Source organism: Macaca fascicularis, chromosome 12 (assembly GCF_037993035.2).
Source record: "Macaca fascicularis isolate 582-1 chromosome 12, T2T-MFA8v1.1".
Lineage (NCBI taxonomy): Eukaryota > Metazoa > Chordata > Mammalia > Primates > Cercopithecidae > Macaca > Macaca fascicularis.
The window spans coordinates 102629734-102650768 of NC_088386.1; the positions used below are offsets into that span (position 1 = coordinate 102629734).

Below are 21035 nucleotides of genomic sequence, written 5' to 3' on the forward strand. Positions count from 1 at the left end.
GCAGGTGCACACCACCACACCCAACTAATTTTAAAATTATTTGTAGAGATGGGGTCTCCCTATGTTGCCCATGCTGGTATCAAATTCCTGGCCTCAAGTGATCCTCCTTAACTTTGGGAGGCAGAATTTTCAGCCTCCCAAAGTTCTGGGATCACAGGCATGAGCCTGGCCTATTTACCTTTTTTCTAACCAATAGAGAGGTTGAGCATCTTTTTGGGTGTCTAAGGGCCATTTGGAACTCTTCTTCTGTGATTGCCTATTTATGTATTTTGTGTATTTTCCTCTTCACTCACCTCTTCTTCCCCATTTTCTTTTTCTTCTTCTTGAGTTTTTAGTTTTTTTCTTAGAAAGTATGGCCTCTTTATTTTCTGCTACTCCGTTTGAACACATCATCAAATACAGATAGTTATTAATGTCATATGAGCATAAAAGAAGATTTATAAACCAGAAATGTATTTTCTGAGAAGCAACTTGCAAATGACTCAGATAAGTTTTATCAGTTTAACTGGTGAAGTCCTGAGATAAAGCAGTGCCTAAATCAGGTTTGTTTACCCTCAGCATTGAAGGCATGTAATGCAGGGAGCATTACAGATCACCCAATGCTGTTACAGGACAATGGAAGGCCTGGGAGGCCTTCAGTCTGAGCCTGCCTTGCCCAGGCCTGCCCAGAAGGGCGACTATGAAGGAAGGGCAATTACTGTGCAAAGTAGCATGGCTTATTTATTTATTTATTTATTTATTTATTATTTTTGAGACATTTTCACCCAGGCTGGAGTGAGTTCAGCAGTGCAATCGCGGCTTACTGTAGCCTCGACTTACCGGGCTCAAGCAATCCTCCCATCTCAGTTACCTGAATAGCAGGAACCACAGGCATGCACCACCATGCCCAGATAATTTTTAATTTTTTCAGTAGAGACGTATCTCCCTATGTTGCCCAGGCTGGTCTCGAATTCCTGGGGTCAAGCAATCCTCCCATTTCTGCCCCCCAAAGTACTGAGATTATCGGCATGAGCCACTTAGCCTGGTCGCATAGCTTATTTTTGAGATCCTGTTAATTGTGGACCAACAAAACAATGATAGGGTTTGAAGGAAGAAATGTTTTGCAACAGACTCATCATTGACTTTGAACCACAAAGGGAGACTGAGGAAACACTGGCTTCAAGTCGAAAAACCCTGGATCAAAACAGGTCCTTCAGGTGGGTGAGGGGCAGGCCAAGTTCATCAAGTCAAGGACATTTTCCTGGCACCACCCTGAGGAGAGGGGCCTTCACCAACCCATCCTGGGCACGGGGCTCCTGCCATTCAGAGCCCTCCCAATAACAAAAGGAGCACACACTCATTTTTTCCCCTTACATAACTTTGCATTTCAATATATTCCCAGAAGACGGCAGCATGAGTTCTTATGACGTTCTTGAGGGTTCAGAAACACGCCAGCACCAGCCAAATCCCCTTACTCCTATAAGAGCAAGGGACACTTTTTTCTCAGTTCCCTAAAAATTTTGAAGTTATAGTGAAAAATGTTATAAAAAGAACTACAGAAATGGAGTGGGTAAAAAAAACCAAACAAACAAACAAAAAAAAACTACACATTTCCAGTGGATGCCACTTTGCATTCTTCCTTGGAGGGCACCTACAAACCTCATAAGCAATGCCATCTGGCCACAGACCCTTTGCTGTGGGGAGTGCTCAGCTACTTTCATTATTAGTGAGTCAGAGAGAAGTTTCCTTTTGTCCCCATGATCTTACTTTCCAGCACAGCTCCAACGGCTGTCGCAACAAGTTTTCTGTGCATTTTTGGTACAAACACGGGGAGGTCATAGGAAACGTTTTCTGTGAAATGATCTTGCAAATAGCATTAAGAAATTCTGTTGAATTTCAAATAAAAATCTGATTAAAGGTGCCTGTTGGAAGTAGACGCCTCGAGGAAATGAGGAAGAAAAATAATTGTAATTTAAGGAGTCCTTTTCATTTCTGATACAGAATAATCACAAAAACAAGTATATACTGCTGGCTTTTGTTCCCCCATAAAAGATAACCATTGGGATATCCGCAAGGCCACTCCTGTTTTCTGAGCTTCCCTCCTCCTGGGCTGAATCCTGCAGAGCTGCAATGGGAAGTCCTCCGTGACCAGGTGGTCAGCATGAAGATGCATGTCAATGGTGGCCTCACATTCCACTTTGAAGTTGGTCTTCAGCATAGGGCAGTAAACAACCTGGAGAAGATCATGTATATAGGGACAGAGAGGCCCCTACAAATGTCCCCATGGTCATCTGAATATACGGAATCTCTGTGGCATCATGGGCATAGCTTTTTGCACACCCACAGGTCTCCACCTGCAACAGCTGCAGCCCCAGGCCTTTCTACCACCAGCTCTCCTGTAAGCAGCTGCATGATGACACAGTTCATTGAGTTGAGGTGTTCTCGAATGAGAAATCTGGAGAGCAAGGCTCTCTCTTTGATATTCTGTAAGGTTGCAGGTATAATCTGTGAAGTCCATAGGACTTGGAGTCAACTTCCCCTCCTGAGGAGCAGAGTGGATGGTAAATTCACTGGCCTTTGTCAAGTCCTTGGTCAACAGAAACTACCTTATGTCACAGCACAGTGTATACTGAACGTCTAATAATAAGTCTCATACAGAACTTTGTTACCCTTCACATATAGAAGGGTAAAATAAATGCAAAATAAATTTGTTTTGCCATTGAGAAATTTCCCTGGCTTCATCCTTTCTATGGCACTGTTGATAATCTGGATAGGTTTAATGGAATTATAAAAAGCTTCAAACACACCCCACACTTTTGGCACTGAGCTGGGGGATTGCAATTCTTTCCGTTGTCAAAGACATTACTCAACATGGGACTGAATCCTTACAAGATATGACCACCACCCTGGAGAGTATTTCTCCAGGATGAGAAACTATTTGCTCTTCCATCTTAATGGCCAGGGAGGTCCCTGTTTTGAATTCTCCACAGCAGCCAACACTTCTGGCCTCACATCAAGCTTTTCTTATCAATTTTCAGGGACCCTTTTTATAGCATCATTTGTCTTATTACCGAAAATATTTTTCTAAGTCTAGGGCTTATTTTTAATTTTGTTTATAGTATCATTTACCATAGCAAAATGTTTAAAATTGCATGCTATCATATACATCTGTTTATTCCTTCATAATTTTTTGTTTTTCTCTCTTCCTTAGGAGATGTTCTGTTTTTCTCTAATATTTATTTTAAATTCTTTTTACATTTAAATTTCAATCAATTTGGAATTTATTTAAGTATATGGGGCAAAATAAGGGCCAATTTTCCTTTCAGATGGATAGCCAATTATGCATTATTTTTCCATGAATTGAAATATCACCTTTATCACATATTAGGTTCCCATATATGTTTACATCAGTTATTATATTTTGTATTCTCATCCTTAGACCTACATGTTCAGTCCCGTTTTATACTATATTATTTGGTCAAAGTAGTTTTGTAGTAAGTGTTAATATCTGTTGTATTAACATCTGTTCTTCAGATATTAACATCCCTTCTCAGTATTCTTCAGTCTCATAATTTTACTATTCTTGTACAACTATTCTTCCAACATACCTTCAAAATTATTTTATCCTATTTAGAAAACATTGTGATTCTATCTGGAAATGCATTTAATTTAAATACAGTAGATTCTCATTATTCACAGTAGTTACACTTTATAAGGCCACCATGAACACTGAATTAGGAAATACTGAACCCATTGCTCCTAGAGGAAATATAGAGTTAGGTTCCTACAAGCCTCTGGCCACAATATTTTTGTCAACCAATCAATGCACAACCTTGTTTTATGTGTTTCTGTATAAAGACACTTTTAAAATACATATTGTTGATTCATTAGCATTAAATTCATGGTGAGCAGCAATATAAATCATACCTGAATGAGCTTATGTAACACGTGTATTTTTTTCATCAAGGCACATCGCAGTCTTGCTGTACTTAGGAATACTAGACAGCAATTTAGTACCATGCTTTGGGGCCATTTGCAAAAGTAAAATTGCCAACAAAAAGCACAGATACGCAAAAATCATGACACAAAATAGACACAAAAAGGACACTTGCTTATAGTATGAGGGCTGAAACAGTGACACAGAGCACTATCCGGTTTGACCTCAGCTGGGAACATGTGCATCAGGCAACTCAAAAATTTTTTGCCACTCTGCTCATGTCTGCAAATACTGCAAAAGCACCATGAGTGTTAATTTTAGGGTTACAAATAAATTTTTGCAAATAGGCAAATTTGTAAGTATTGAAGCAAATAACGAAAATCAACTATTAATTTTTGGAGCAGGTACATTCTTATGCTAGTCTTCTCATTTAGGAATTTGGTATTTTTTCCTTTTGGTCAGGACTTGTTTTCTGTACTCAATAAAATATTATACTTTTATTTGGGTCTTGTATCTTTTTTGTTACACTTTTTGTAGTTTCTTTTAAATATAATTTTTACATGTATTTTGAATGAGATTTTTATAAAATTTCTAGCTGGTTATTGCTCGTACAGTGAAGAATTTTGTATATATTTATTTTATTTTTCTGCCATCATTTGAAGTCTCTTAATTCTAGTAATTTTTGCTAGAGTTACTTGGGGTTTCTTGGTAATTCACAATTAAATTAGCTACAAAGAGAAGTACTTCTGTTATTTTTCAGCATTTTAAGTTTCTTTTTAACTATATTTTCAAGAACTTCCTGAAATATTTAATAAGACTGATGATATTTGGCATCTAACTTTTAATTCTGGTTTTGTAAATGAAAGTATTCTCAGTGCAAACTAGCATATGTAAAGTAAATAAAACTACATCAAAAGGGAGAAGGCTTATTACCATGCAGATTATTTGCTGAATCATTGAATGAATTCAATATTATCATTTGGCAATAACCATTAATCTCTTAGAAGATGGTCAGTGCTAGTGTGCCAACATAATAGATATCAAAGATGTGTTTTTTACTATTATTACATTGTGATTTAGTAATATTCCACATTCTTTTCTCCCAGATCAGCCACAAATCAGAATTTCTGAACTCATCAAAGTCTAGGGTACACTGAAAATTATTACATAAGAATGTTATTTTGGGGAACAACTCTATTGTACTTGGGGTGGACAGAGTACAACACATTGACATTTAGAGAACCTTGGCTTTGTACAGCCCTTGCAATTCCCTTTCCTCATCTCACCTCTGGAAATACTACTCTGGGAGTAGAGAGGAGAGGTTATCCCAGTTAACAGGCAAAGAAACTGAGCCATAGAAAAGTGAAGTGACTTCCTCATGGCCACACATATGGTTAGTTGAGGGCAAGGCTTCTGTCTCTGTTCCAGATTCAGTCAAACTTTATTACCTTGTTCCAACACTCCTTGACTCTTTCCCACTACATTCTAAAAGAGCTCATGGTTCACCTTATCTATCCATCCATCAATCCCTCCATCATGCACCATACATTTTATTATTCATTCAGTCGGTCTGTTATTCAACAAATATTTATTGCACATTTATCATATTCAGACATTATAGATTCTGGCAATTATAGAGGGGAGGAGTGGACATTCCTCCCCTCATAGAGCTTACATTATAGAGAAGGGCACAGCAATAAATAATAAATAAGTAAGATAGAGGATGTCAGAGGGTGATGAAGTGCTCTGAAGAAAAATAAAGCCAGCAAGGATAACTGGGAGTGCCAGAGTGAGGACAGGGATTGAATGGTAAATGGTTGTCAGGAAAGGCCTGCAGGATGAGCCTGCATTTGAGCAAAGACCTCGGTAGGTCTTTGGGAGGTGAGCAGCCAAGCCATACAGGGAGGTGATTTAGGGGTGCCAATCCCCTGAGGTGGCAGCATGCCTGGTGTATTCATGGAGCAGCAAGGAGAGCTGTGAGGCTGAAGCAGAACAAGTCAGGGAGAGGTGCAGAGGAGGACCACGAGCTGGTGGGGAACAGCGTTTATAGGACCAGGCTAAAGGCCACTGGAAGGACTGTGGCTTTCTTGGAAGAGGGAAAGCCACAAAAAAGTTTGTGCAGAGGAGTGACATGACCTGGTCAAAATTTGAAAAGTGTCATCCTGCCTATGGCACTAGGAGTAGACCATGGGGAGACCGAGGAGGAAGCAGGGGAACCAGTTAGGAGGTCATGTGACAATGCAGGAGAAAGGGACCACTGAGGTGGTGGCAGTGGAAATAGCAAGACTCACTCAGAGTTCAAATCTATTTTGAAGGTACAACCAACAAGATTTGCTGATGGATTGAATGGTTTGCGTGACTTTATGAGCCAGGTGGTGGAGATGCGAGAGGGAGTGAAATCAGGTTCCTTGATGGAGCTTTTAGCAAAATGAGAAGGCAGACAGTAATCAGATAGTTAGATAAATAAATGTGTAGTTACAAACTATGACAAATCCTTTAAAATGAAGGTGTAAGTCTTAAGGGTGGGATAGATCTGGCTTAGTCATATGTGGGGTAGAATCAGGGCTGGAACACAGAGACTGTGGAGGAGGAATGAAGCTGGAGAGATTAGCATGGTGGACCAAAAGGACCAAGACTAAGTCACGTTACAACTTTTCATTTTCAGCCTAAAAACAATGGGGAAATGATGGAGGAATCTGATTTAAGGAAGGCATGAGGGTTTGGAGGGGATGAGTGGGTGAGACGTGCTGTCGTGTTTGTCAAAAATGTGTAAAAGACCCCATCTCTACTAAAAAATACAAAAAAACTAGCCGGGCGAGGTGGCGGGCGCCTGTAGTCCCAGCTACTTGGGAGGCTGAGGCAGGGGAATGGCGTAAACCCGGGAGGCGGAGCTTGCAGTGAGCTGAGATCTGGCCACTGCACTCCAGCCTGGGAGACAGAGCGAGACTCCGTCTCAAAAAAAAAAAAAAAAAAAAAAATGTGTAAAAGATCAGTCTGGCTTCAGTAGCCAAAAGAAATGCAAATAAGAGTATGGAGACTGAGCACAGTGGCTCACACCTGTAATCCTAGCACTTTGGGAGGCCAAGATGGGCAGATCACTTGAGGTCAAGAGATCAAGACCAGCCGGGCCAATATGGTGAAACCCCGTCTCTACTAAAAATACAAAAATTAGTTGGGTGTGGTGGCGTGCACCTGTAATCACAGCTGCTCAGGAGGCTGAGGTAGGAGAATCGCTTGAACCCAGGAGGGAGAGGTTGCAGTGAGCTGAGATGGTGCCATCGCACTCCAGCCTGAGCATTGCAGCTAGACTCCATCTCAAAAAAAAAAAAAGAAAGGAAAAAAAAAAGAGTATGGATCTTTGTGATGTGACTATGGGAATATAGAAATTTAGGCAAGATCTCAAGTATCCAATATATCCAGATGATTAACATTTTATCATTACTTTCCTAGTGAAAGGTGAAAATAGCTGGCTTTAAGAATAAAGATAAACTGCAACCCGATATCTTTGCTTTTATTTTCAAATTTAAATTATATATACAATATTAAAGATATACATCAAGATGATATCCAAATTCTCTAACTTTAATCATATATTGATAACAACCTGATAGGTAAATGTGACATAGGAATAATAGATAGCCTCTTAGTTCTACTTTGAAATTAAAGGCCCTTTTTAGAGGAAAAAAATATCTGAAGTCCATCCCTCACCCTGCCTCCTGCCTTGTCTAGGACCTTCAGCATTAGACAGATTGCTGACTGGTTACCACAACATCCATGGCCCTGGTCGGCTGCTCTGCGGGACCGGCCGATCCTCGCAGCCACTCACCTGGCCTGTGCATGGTGAGGCACACCCTTTGGATTCACCTGGTCCAGCAGCCGCTGCCTTCTCGCCGCTTCTTTCTTCCTACAGCGCCCCTGAAGAAGGTTGTTTCTGAGGGTCCTGAAGAGAAGTTTTGTATTCTGCATCGCTGACATCTGCTGAAAGAGCCAGCATTTTTAAAAAGTGTCACATCAGTCTATGCATGGTCTTCTTTCCTTACTTGGGTGGACTGGCCACCTTGAAAGTTTTTGGAATTATTTCTCTTAAGTCCTCAGAAAAATAATCTTACCTCCTTCTTGTCCCTGAATTTCTTCACATTCTCATAGAAATAGCATGTCTCCAAATTACATACCCCAACCCCCTCAATAAGTCCTCTTCCTTAGAGTAACCCCGCCATTTGGCATTCTACACCTAGAGGAGGGCATCAAAGAGGACTAAGTCTGCGGTTGCTCACATTTAGGGTTGTGGATGCCTTTGAGAATTGGATAATAACTCGTGGGTTTATCTCCAGTGAAATACTCACACATTCCATTCTGTCTACAATTTCAGTGGACTCACAGGCCACCCGAAATCCATTTATTCACCCCAAGTTAACCTCTACCAAAAGGAAGCAAAGAAGGGATGAGATGTCTCATTTTTAAGGGTTTCAGCACTTGAAACTTAAAGCATAATAACAAAGTGGCCACATGGTGTCACTCTAACATCAACAAATCCAAGACTTTTAGCACTAGAAGATAGATCCTAGGCCAGTGAACCTGAGGACCTGGGTAAGGAAACGCTCACTGGAAATTATTTGACAAGATTCAGGCACTTGACCTTTGTGGGCCATTCATGTAAAGGAGAGAAGGAGGGAAAACTATCCTTGGCAAAGTTAATTAATCAACATCCTTCGCTATTGTGGTATTTGAGGGGGTTGCCATCTGTGTGAAGAAACTTACTCAGTGGAATTTAGTAATGAAAAGAAAATGTTCTTTCTGGGAAAAAATAGAATGCTTTTTGCTTAAAATGTACTATGCTATTTCTCTTCTTACCCAGAACTGAATTCACTTGCTAGGTATTTATAATTTTAGAAAATTTGAAAGGCAGCTGTGAAGTTTTAGCTCTATACTTTTTCAGTCAACAATGAGATAATAATCTTTCTTTTTTCCTAAAGAAATATTTGAAATTTAGGGTTCAGGAAAAGACACGTTAAAAAAGAAAAATTCTCCAAAAATATGTTAGTAACTAGAAGTCTTGCTGCATCATTTTTGCCACATCAGAGCCCATCTCTTTTCCATCTGTACTCATTTCCAGTGCTTCTCCCTCTAACTCTTGACTGACATTTTCTAGTCCAGAGTATCTGATCAATTACTTCAGACTGAATTCTGGACTTTTCTTGTGCCCAAAAACTTGCATTGAGATGTACAATGTGAAGAAAGCATACTTATATTGAGAGATATTCAAGGTGGAGTTTGCCACTTGCTTAGTCTTAAATATTGTAATGTATGACAGGAGCAGAATCTGTGGTTTCACTGGAGGGAAAGATTTTTTCACAGCTATAGCTTATACTGAATTGATTAATGGTTTGGTATGTGACATTAAATGTTACCTGAACACAGTGCTCAATGACAGGATGAGACTTCTGATGGGACTTGCTGTGAAGACCAGATAAGAAACACATCTGGCAGATGTCGAAGTTGAGACACTTCAGACAGCGGTATCTGCCAATTAAAATAGAAACACAGCTTACATCACTGGTAGATGAGAAAAAAAAAATCCAGGTGGAGAATGAGCACCCCAAAATATACAGAAGATGTCTGAACTACCAGATCAGTGTAAAGTTTCTCCCAAACTATAGGATTATTAAATGACTCTAATGCATTTATTTACTCAAATAAATCTTCATTTTAAAGTATTTTCAAATGGCATTATATTAATGCCGCATACGCTATGGTATAGAGGTCTGATTTATTTCTCAAAATACGAAGTGCCTTCTACATGCAGGGTGCTGTGCACTACAACCTTTAGGATAAACCCTTAAATCTGCAGCCATGGTTTGTGCAGCTGCACAATGCACTCAAATACTTTGAACTTAATAGCTAAGTTTAAAAAATAGATTTCAATAAAATCAAATTTTGGCTTTCCTTAAACTTTTGCAGGATATGATAATATTGGGCCTGTATTCCTGCATGGTGTTGGGGAAAATTAAGCCATAGATAACAGATTTAAAAATAAGCACTTATCATTTTATAGGAGTCTGTCTATAGGAAAGATATAAGTGGAGGAGGGGAATTCCTCACCACACCCAAGTTTCTGGACCCATCAACATTGGAGATTTTTTCTTGATGAGAAATGACAACCTTAAATGCCTTTGTGGTCAGAAGGAGAGGAGAGAGTTTTGACACACTCTGGTTAGGAGGGGTGTCCCATAATACTCAGGAAACTATTGTGGTGTTAGTGGGGAGCTAGTGAGACCTAGCAATCATCAGTTAGTAACTTTTAAGGATATTTGAGTGGGACCATGTTGTTTGTCTATAAAGTAACAGGAAGCTATACATTTTTCCCCTGATATGTAAATTCTCTTCTCTAACTGCAGTGTGTGTGGTATAAAGCTCTGTCCTCGTATGGTGACAGTTGGTGAGAACCAGGTGACAGCCACTCCTTTTAGACTGGACATACAGTTCTGAGCTAGCCATAGTCCCTACCTGTCCTATTTCCTTCATGTACACCACTTGCCTTGCCTTTGAAGCATCTGGGTTTTCAACCCCTATCTTAAAAGTTACAAAAAAGAAATATGACAAGATTCCAGTGCTCTTAAATTTCATATCTTGCGGCAAAACTTTCACATGGAAGGTTGAAACTTCCAGAATTAGGCAATGTGTGATTAAGTGCCCAATGAGAGGCATGGAGAAGAGGGCTATAGCAGGGAGGCAGAGGGAGAGCCCTGTGGGCTGGTGTGGTCTGGAAAGTGAGACTCATGCTGTACATGGAAGGCTAGGCTGGAGATTAAAGCAAAGGAAATCCCAAGTAGAAAGAAGAGGAGGAATAAGGCAATGAAGACTGGGATGAGTAAGAAGGGTTTAGAGGGCATTGAAGCTATCAGACCTGCTAATTGCCCTGAATAACAGCAGAAAAAACCTTGGAAAGCTTCTGAGGCCAGATGGCAGAAGGTTTGATGGTCTGATCAAAGTCGTTTAGAGGCAGAGCAAGAGAATGTAAATACCTTGAGATCACCCCTCAGCTACCTGTGTTCACTGCTGTACTTCCAACCCTGAGTCCCATGGCAGGATATTAATAAATAGTGTGGGATGATATAATAGCAGCTAGCATTTTTGTGCGCGTTCTATGTGCAGGCAGTGTACATGTGTTGACCCAGTTAATTCCCATGGAAATTCTTTCAGGTATTCTCACAATTACTCTCATTTTGCAGATGAGGAAATGGAATTAAAGAGAGTTTAAGTAACTTGCACAAAGTTACACAACTACTTAGTAAGTAGTAGAAGATTTTGAGTCCCAGGTTACTATCTGAATTGATGGCCTGCCATTTTAACCGCTAGAATAGACCACCACTCCTCAAGGCAGGAGCCCTAAGTTTGAATTCACATACCATCATTACTACTTATAGCAGTTCTAATAGTTGAATTGGAAACTTAAGTTCCCTTAAGTTTAGGAGAATGCCTGGTACATGGTAGGTTTTTCAATGAACGTTAGTTGAATGAAGTTGGATAAATGACTTAGTTTCTTCAACTAAGGAAAAATGGAGCTAGCAAACCCTATCCTCCTGGACTTGCAAAATTTTTAGAAAACTTTAAAAGTTGTTTAACATACATTAATGGGAAGACATTCACTTTTTCAATGAAGTGTACAACATAATAAACTATTGTTATAAGGATTATTTGATGAGCCATCCATGCTGGCTGCTTTATCAAGCATTAACTAGATGGCTATGACTGGCTTATCTAGGATAATAAGCTGATCTATCCTTAAATTTGTTCCTCTGTGCTCTGCAACTACCTACAGGTGTATGAGAATGGTTATTGTCGGGGTAATGAGATTGGCCCGTTGTTGATGTTTTTACCAATATAGAATCCAGGTTTTCCCCCAATTTCATTTCAACCTTCCATGGCTATCACAGAGCAAAAATGTCACATGTCCTTCTGGAATTTAAATCTTGGATGAGGGCCACTCTATGGTCTTTGCACCTTCTTTTTCTTTAGAAGGCCAAATCTTTGTCCTCTTTCTGCTACCTGCACATCTGCAAGTGCTTCTCCTCTAACATGACTTTCTTCATCTCCCAAAAAACCGAAGCTACTAGTTGAGTTTTTTGAGATCCCAAAACACAAGTTTAAAGCTAAGATTATAATATATCCAGCCAATTTTTAATAGAATCAGAAGTTTAGAGCTAAAGAAGTCTCAGACATAATTTGTTCTACCCTGCTGAATTTTACTAAAACCAAAACAAAACAAAAAACAAAAAACCCAAAACTGAGGTCCATAGAGGTTAAATACCTTGCCCAGGTCTCCCAGCTTTTTGTATATAGGACATTTGTTTATTGCCTTGGGTGTATAAGAGGAAAGATGGTTTACATGGAGGCATTTTAAAGAAATTCTGTTCTCATTCTCAATAGATATTTGAAGTACATCTTGGCCTCTGCCTTTGCCAGTTTTAGGGGCGACTTAAGTAAGTCACTCAAATTCTTTGAGACTCAAATTTTATCATCTATAGAATACAAATAGTATCTGCTTTATGTTACATATAATAATTTTGAAAAATATGTCGATGTAAAAGTTGTGTTTTATATAATTGCAAAGTTAATCTTGTACTTGACCTAGGGCAGGACTGGCAGAAACTCCTTAACTAATACTTGCTTATTGGTTAAATGATTATAATATATTCATAACATGGTAAATCATATTCGGATTTCCCCATTGTCCAATATAAATAATTTATTTTTCATTGTAGTATGAAGATTTCCTTGTTCCTGCTTGCTTGGTTTCCAACAGTCCTATTCATTTATATGTTTTATTGTCTAAAGTTCAGTTTCTTGCAGAATTTTCATGAATGAAGTTTTACTGTGTCCTGCAAATTCTCTGCAAACCCAATTCATTTTCTCAGCAAAATTAAAACCAGATCTCCAGTTTTTTGGTGTACCAAGCAGACCTAGTTTATCTCCATGGGGAGCATATTTCAGTTCTGGGTTAGCTAGGGTCAAGAAGCATGGGAAAGGAAGAGGAACAAAGTGAGCAGGAGCTGAGGCCTGAGGCCTCTTGTCCCCTTCTCCTTCCGAGCACCCTCAGTTTTGCCTTGTATTTAGCTGCCTGATGTCCCAGAGCTCTAGTCTTCCCACATTCCCAGCCCCTGTTCACTCATTGTGAATAATGGCATCTTCCATGCCTGGCCTACACCTGGTGGTTTCTTTCTCTTCTCCCAAGCTTTAATGATAACCAGTTTAACTTCCCTATGGTTTTATTTATGGGAGACCTATAACACTCTTTCTCTAGGATGGGGTTTTGACTGTTCTCCTCAAAGCTATGGAAATATTTGCATCCAGCTCCAAATCTAGCTTTCTAATCTGCTTTTAGCTCCAGGTGGAGAGAAGATCAGGCCTGAGCTGCTCTCATGAATGCTGATCATCTGTGTGAGCATGAGGCTCATTTGCAGTTGTCTGCACAGGGAGGCAGCAGAGCATCATGACTGCAAAGCAGGGACTCTGGATTTAGGCTGCCAGCCTCTGTAGCTTGCTAATCATGTAGGTTATTTAACTTCTCTGCAAATTGGGGATAATAATACAACCCTTTGTATTGGCTTACAACACATTTTAAATGAAATGGCCCATGTGAACTGCTCAGCTTGTCATTTGTCTAACAGTTAACAAAAGTAGTGTTGTTAGGATGATGATGACGATGGATGGCTCAATACTTAAAAGGTTTCTTTGGAACAAAAGACAGGCCAGGTGCAGTGGCTCACACTTGAAACCCAATGCTTTGGGAGGCTGAGGCAGGAGGATCACTTAAGATCAGGAGTCGGAGACCAGCATGGGTAACACAATAAGATCCCATCTCTACAAAAAATAGAAAATTAGCTGGGCATGGTGGCATGTGCCTGTACTCCCAGCTACCCAGGAGGCTGAGCTGCAAGGATGACTTGGGCTTAGGAGTTTGAAGCTGCAGTGAGCTATGATAGTGCCCGTGCACTCCAGCCTGCGTGACAGAGACCCTGTCTCTAAAACAAAACAAAACAAAGACAAAATGTGTTCCCCTTAGAGGAAGAAAAATGTCTATTAGTCACATTATGCATCAGTGGAAGAATTTAATATTTCATCCATTATAGAAGATAAAAGACAATTTATTATCAACCAGGATGCTTCCTGCCAGGAAATCATTGAGCCAAAAAAGGCATGTGAATTTCAGATGTGTAAGGAGGACCCCAAAAAGAATCTGCAGGGATGCAGCTCCAACTGCAGAACCGTATGGAGAATGATAATCCGAGAAATGCTGCTGATGGCTGTACCTGAGTCCCGCGATTGGGAAAGTCCTGCAGATGGTACACCGAGCAGGGTGAGTGACTCTTTCAGCAGCTGATAACCGGTGGCAGGTCGGGAGCCACAGGAGGATGGGAGGCTCAGATTGGACCCAAGACAGGAATTTCTCTTCTTTGATTGCTGGGCTCAACACCTGAAAAACAGTAGCACCCTAAGATGTGTTTCTAGGCACGACTTGATGTTTTCATTTTCTTTTCTGACTCCAATTCTGTCAGCTCTGCTGAAGAAGTTTATCATAGGAAAAGCTGGAGGCAAGACTACCTCCTAAATTCAGTTATCTGAGATGCTGTTTGGAGTAATAATAGGTCTGTAATGTAAATCAGTCAGCAAACTATCCCAATGCCCCATGTCTGTCCCCAACTCCAGGGACATTTGCAAGGCACTCACCCCTTGGAAACAGCTGCGGGTGGCACTTTCCACAGGGCACAGAGCACGACTCTCTCCCACGACAGTTGGGATCTGCAAGAGACAACCTCATCTTAGCTGTTAGAAAGTGGAGAAATATGTCGTCTCCAGGAGCAGCAGGGCTGAGAGCTGGTGCCCACAGCCATGCAGTCACAGGTATTTGGTATCTGAGACCAGGTGAACTGTCTCAATCCAAGAGAACAAAGCAATGCATAGGTTTTGTGCAACGTTTGGGTTAAGACAATGAATAAGCAAGTGGGAAGGAGAGGAGGGAGGAGGGTAAGGGAAAGAAGTCTGCCAATGGGGTGATAAACTGCTTCCTTCTGTTTTATTTTCTCGTTATTCCAAATTATTTTAACCTTTCTTTGCCTTTGTTCACCAATAAATGAAGTTAACAATAATACTGTCTTAAAGTTTAGAGTTTTAAAATATATATACTTTTTTTTTTTACTTTAAGTTCTGGGATACATGTGCAGAGTGTGCAGGTTTGTGACATAGATATACATGTGCCATGGTGGTTTGCTGCACCTGTCAACCCGTCATCTAGGTTTTAAGCCCCGCATGCGTTAGGTATTTGTCCGAATGCTCTCCCTTCCCTTTGCCCCACCCCTTGACAGGCCCCAGTGTATGATGTTTCCCTCCCTGTCTCCATGTGTTCTAATTGTTCAACTACCACTTATGAGTGAGAACATGCAGTGTTTGGTTTTCTGTTCCTGTGTTAGTTTGCTGAGAATGGTGGTTTCCAGCTTCATCCATGTCCCTGCAAAGGACATGAACTCATTGGTTTTTATGGCTGCATAGTATTCCATGGTGTATATGTGCCACATTTTCTTTATCCAGTCTATCAGTGATGGGCATTCGGGTTGGTTCCGAGTCTTTGCTATTGTATATATACATATTTTTAAGACTAGTCAAGTGCAGTAGAGAGCAGCAGGAAAGAGCAGATCAAGAAGTTCAATCTGTAACTGACTGTAAACAATCTACTGAGATAACTCACTACCTTGGAAAAGCCTAGAGTGGCTTTGAGAAAAACCTTTCCAAACACTTTCATATCATATCATTTTAAGAAATGCCCATTTCTGAGGTAGGGTGGCAATCACTACCTATGTTGAAAGCAAGGGATGAAAGGAAAGGAAATCAGTTTGTCAAAGAGACACCTGCACTCCCATGTTCACTGTAGCACTCTTCATAATAGCCACATTTCTGGAACCATTTCAGTGTCCATTGACAGATGAATGGAATAAAAAATGTGGTCTGTAATATACAGCGGAATAGTACTCAGCCTTAGGAAAGAAGGGAATTGTGTCATTTGCGACAACATGAATGAACCTAGAGGACAATATGCGAAATGAAATAAGCCAGGCACAGAAAGACAAATACTGCATAATCACACATGTGGAATCTAAAAACATTGAATTCATAGAAACAGAAGAATAGTGAATATGCCAGGGGCTGAGGACAGGGATAAATGAGAAGATGTTGATTAAAGCGTAAAAACTTTCAGTTATAAGATGAATAAATTCTGGGGATCTAATTGCAGCATGGCTACTAGTGATAGTACAGTATTGTTTACTTGAAAATTGAGGCCTGGTGCGGTGGCTCATGCCTGTAATCCCAGCACTTTGGGAGGTTGAGGTGGGTGGATCACAAACAAGGTCAGGAGTTCGAGACCAGTCTGGCCAATATGGTGAAACCTCGTCTCTACTAAAAATACAAAAAAATTAGCTGGGCATGGTGGCACATCCTGTAATCCCAGCTACTTGGGAGGCTGAGGCAGGAGAATTGCTTGAATCCGGGAGGCAGAGGTTGCAGTGAGCCGAGATCACACCACTACACTCCAGCCTGGGTGACAGAGTGAGACTCTACCTCAAAAAAAAAAAAAAAGAAAAAAAAAAAGAAAATTGATGCAAGAGTAGGTTTGAAGTGTCCTCAAACAACCCACCCCCACAAGATGGTAATGATGGTGGTGACAGATGGGTTAATTAATTTGATTGTGATAATCATTATGCAATGTATATCTATCTCAAAACATCATGTTGTACACCTTGAATATATACAGTTTCTGATTATCAATTAAATCGTTTTCAAGAAATAAAGCAAAGAGTAATTGAGATTTGATATTCTGCTGAAGGTCAAAAAAGCAAGTTAGCAGCAGAATTGGGGTCTCACTCCAGGACTCTTACTCTTTCTTGAGGAGTTTCCATGAAGCTTTGTCACAGCCCGACCTTACATATATTTCAACGGCTCAATCTGTGCCACCACACTCAGTGGTTTCCACCTTTCAGCCACAGTCACCATAAGGCGTTCAATTAAGGCACTAAGAACCTTTTATGACTGCCAAGATGGCCAGGGACTTGGCTCTGACATCATCTATATGCACAGATACATGTACCTGTCACCTCCATTTATTCCCATTTGGTCACGGGTCCTAATTTCACATCTGATGTCTTCTACAGCACAGGCTGTCAGCAGGCATTGCCCGCAAGCTCAGAAGTAATCTCAGAGACCCTCCTGCTGAGTCCATCAACTCGAATAAACGTTCTTCTAATCAGGAAAGTGGCACTCAGAACCTCTTTGCTGACAATTAGCCAGGCAGAAGTCAACAAACATTTGCGTAATAGTGACAAGATGGCTTGTACTTTAAATTGATAATAATCCTGTCGCCAGTTGAATGTAAGTAACTACTCCCTGTGTTATTTAGCCTTTGTCTGAAAGCATAACTCATTACCCATCTTTCGGCTTGGAGTGCTGATGAACTAACCGAAACACTTATTTAGACTGTGTTGCTGATTCAACATTCACCCTCCTCTGATGTCCTTGAGCTCTGGGAAAGGAGTTTTACTTCATTTGTAAAATAAGGTGGGTGGATAACATAGGATGACTCTCACCAGCTCTGTGATTCTAACACAAGTACAAAGAAAATTCACTTCTGTAGTGGGTTTTCAACCTACATTTTTGCCTATAAAGATGTGCATAAAGATTTTGTGGATGAATGGCCCAAGTGGCTAATTTCTTGCAGGTGCTCTAGGAAGAATTAAACCTGGCTAGATGGCACACCGGCATAGGCAGACACTACTTGAAGTGATAATTACGATGCTTAGGGGAGGATTTGAATCATGTGGTGGGGCCTGGAATTTTCTCTGGGAATCCATTTCTGAGTCTGTAATAGCAGTCAATGGGATGATAATTTCTGTGCAACTCTCTCCCTTCCTAAGACCTTTTCAAGAGCATACTAATGCCTGGGGTGTGGGTAGGGGTGGAGTGCTGCGCGAGCTTCTAGTTCAGCAGCTCGTTGACCTCAATTGAGCGTGAGACAAGGGCAGATTTTTAGAGCCTGTTGGACCAAGTAGTCAGGCGAGCACAAAGAATTCTCTAGAAGGAAAATGTCCCTCAGTCCATCCCCTTTCATCACATCCACTTCTAAGCACCTATCTAGTCTCACCAGTCTGATTGCATAAATCAGGCCCCCATCAACTCAAGTCTTGTGATATGGGATGGGTGGAAGTGAGCCTGCAACTTATGATGGCTCCCTGAGAAATGCCTTAGAATCAGCAGAACATTTGGTGGTGGGATCTATGTGACTGCTGCAACTACCAGGACAGCCTGGAAGTATCTATGCCTGATATTCTAACCTTACAAATTTAAAAAAAAAAAACATTGCTCCATTTAAGAAATAAATATCTTAAATGATGTTTGGAATTTAAGTTAAATATTAATTATTGTGATCATCATGAACACAAAATTTTAATATTAAAACCAAACCAAAGCAAAGATAATTTTGAATAGGTTTTTCCAATCCATACTCCCTGTTCTAGAGATTTTTATTATCTTTCTCCTTATCCCTCCCTGCTCCTATCATGGCTATCCTCAGTTCAGAATCCTTGGTCCCTACCGAGGAAAAAAATGACAGAAAGTTCCTAAGTTGTTACAGTCCAAAACATCCAGTGTGGGGATTTTGTAGGAGCTGGAAGAATGGAGATATCCTTCAAAACAAGGGAAAGGTACAGCAGGACAACGGCACCTACACGCAAGACAATCCAGAGCCTGTTTAATCCTTTTGCAGAAGTTCTTGCTTGGTTACACCAATTTACTTCATTTCAACATTTAAAAAACATCTTTGAGGAGGTTAAATTCCCTTGCCTAGTAAGAATAAAAACCAAATCAAATTTACACATTTCTAAAGCACAAGAAATGATGGAAATAATTTTGAGTACTTGACGTGGCACTCCATCTACGCATTCTTTAAGCATTTTTTGGATGTCTTTTAGTATCAGGCACTGTTCAAGGCACTGGAGATATAAAAATGAAGAAGTAGTCCAGTGGGGAAGCATCTACCACAATTTGACAAGTGCTGCAACAAAATTATGCATAGGAAGTCAAAGAAGCTTTGAGTAGGGAGGTGACAAATAATTGAGTGATATTGAAAGACAAGTAGTGTCTGTTGGGTGAAAGGATAGGCAATGGCCTTGTGGGTAGATAGAAATGCAGAAGTCGGGCATGGAGAATTTAGTGCATGTCAGGCACAGGTTTTAATACGTAGGAGTGAAAAAGGTATAGGAGCGTAAGGAAAAATTAAACACTTTGGAATAAGCAAAAGAGACTATTGGATATGTTTTCAGTGGTGATTCTCTGTACCTATAGAGAGATACATCACTGTCTTTGCGAGGCTCTTTTACAACTCTATAGAGAGTAAAGTTAACTTGTAGCAAACTTACAGCAATGCAAATAATTCTTATCTATAGACCCCATTAGCTTTAGCCTCATGAGTATGAGTATAATTCATAACCTTCTACTCATAACCTTATGAGTATAAGTTAAGTTATACTCAAGTAACAGCAATGGCTATGGAGGAGAGAGCGTGCATGGAGATATATATAAAGATAGACTTGACACTGGAGACATCAGATTCTTTAATAATAAGTGTGGCTAGTTAACTGAAACAAATGTGCAGTTCTTAAGTATTAGGGATTTACCTGCTGTAGATCTGTTAGTAGTTTTCTCAAAACCCTTCGCGTCATGCGTGGCCCAGAATCATAACCTCCCCTGCTATTTTCCGCGTAGAGCTGAAAAAGAGCTAGACATGTAGGAGGAAAAATCTTTAAATTGAATACTTGCAATGTATCTTTGAAGAGTACTTGCTTTGAAGTAGCAGTCTCTTTGTGGCTATGAAAGGAAAGAGAAGGGAAAGTTATGTTCTTGATTATTGGCTCACTATTTTGAAGGCCTCCAAAACTGTGTGTGTGTGTGTGTGTGTGTGTGTGTGTGTGTGTGTGTGTGTGTGTTTTGTTTTTGAGACGGAGTTTCAATCCTGTTGCCTAGGTTAGAGTGCAATGGCACGATCTCAGCTCACCGCAACCTCCGCCTCCCGGGTTCAAGTGATTCTCTTGCCTCAGCCTCCAGAGTAGCTGGGATTACAGGCGTGCGCCACCACGCCCGGCTAATTTTTTGTATTTTTAGTAGAGACAGGGTTTCTCCATGTTGGTCAGGCTGGTCTCGAACTCCCAACCTCGGGTGATCGCCTGCCTCGACTTCCCAAAGTGCTGGGATTACAGGCACAAGCCACCGTGCCCAGTCACTATCGATTTTGTAATAGCCATAATTTGATAACTAATGGAAATCCATTCACATTTCAACCTCTTGATCATTCAGTGAATCTAGGATGAAGATCATGAGGTTGGTAAACAGAAACGTGAGAATCCTCCCAGGCTTCAAACCAACAATGATTACGGGTGTCTAGGTAATCCCTAAAGAAATAAATATCAAGAACAACTAAGTAATTAGGAAGTGTAAATTTTGAAAAATTCCAAATTCCTCAAATGGTAAATATTTTTCTTCAATAAACACACAAGTCATGCTGAGTACATGCTGAAGAAGAAGGCCTTGTGGTGGGGATACAGAATACCAGGTTGGGGATTTGGGGTTCACTGCACTTTAGGACACCCGTCCTCCGCATGTTACCTCGGTATTTTGTAAGAGGGCTGTCTCCTGAGAGGGTTATTAGGGCAGCGGCCGCAGGCATAAGCTGGAGAAAACCTGTTCCTGTGCTGCACGGTGACAAAACAGAGACAAGAATGGGGGGCCAGGGTTACCTTTGGTGTCATGGATGATAAAAACTATAACTATTAATAGGCATTTTTGACATGGTGCTCTAAGTTCTAGCTTTTTGTGGCCTCTTATCCTATACCTAGAATTTAGCAGAACAGAGCATGGAATTAACGTATTTCGCCAGTCATTTATTTGTTCCTGCATTCACTCCAAAATATGTATTGGATGCCTCCTCTGTGCTAAGCACCGTACCAGGCACCAGGGATGCAGGGATAAACCCTGTCTTCATGGAGCAGGTAGTATCACTTCCTCAGGCCTCAGTTGCCTG

At 40.5% G+C, this 21035-nt stretch overlaps 1 protein-coding gene across 1 annotated transcript in view; it reads right to left on the bottom strand.

Annotated features, from left to right (window-relative positions):
• Window positions 1-21035, bottom strand: part of DYTN (dystrotelin) — a 68422-nt gene that overhangs the window by 36631 nt on the left and 10756 nt on the right. Inside the window, exons 4-9 of the mRNA XM_005574063.5 lie at window positions 20621-20706; window positions 19636-19736; window positions 14645-14716; window positions 14227-14390; window positions 9325-9436; window positions 7743-7891 (exon numbers count right to left, since the gene is read on the bottom strand). Of these exons, the coding sequence (XP_005574120.3) occupies window positions 7743-7891; window positions 9325-9436; window positions 14227-14390; window positions 14645-14716; window positions 19636-19736; window positions 20621-20706 (684 nt within the window). The remainder of the gene's footprint in view (window positions 1-7742; window positions 7892-9324; window positions 9437-14226; window positions 14391-14644; window positions 14717-19635; window positions 19737-20620; window positions 20707-21035) is intronic.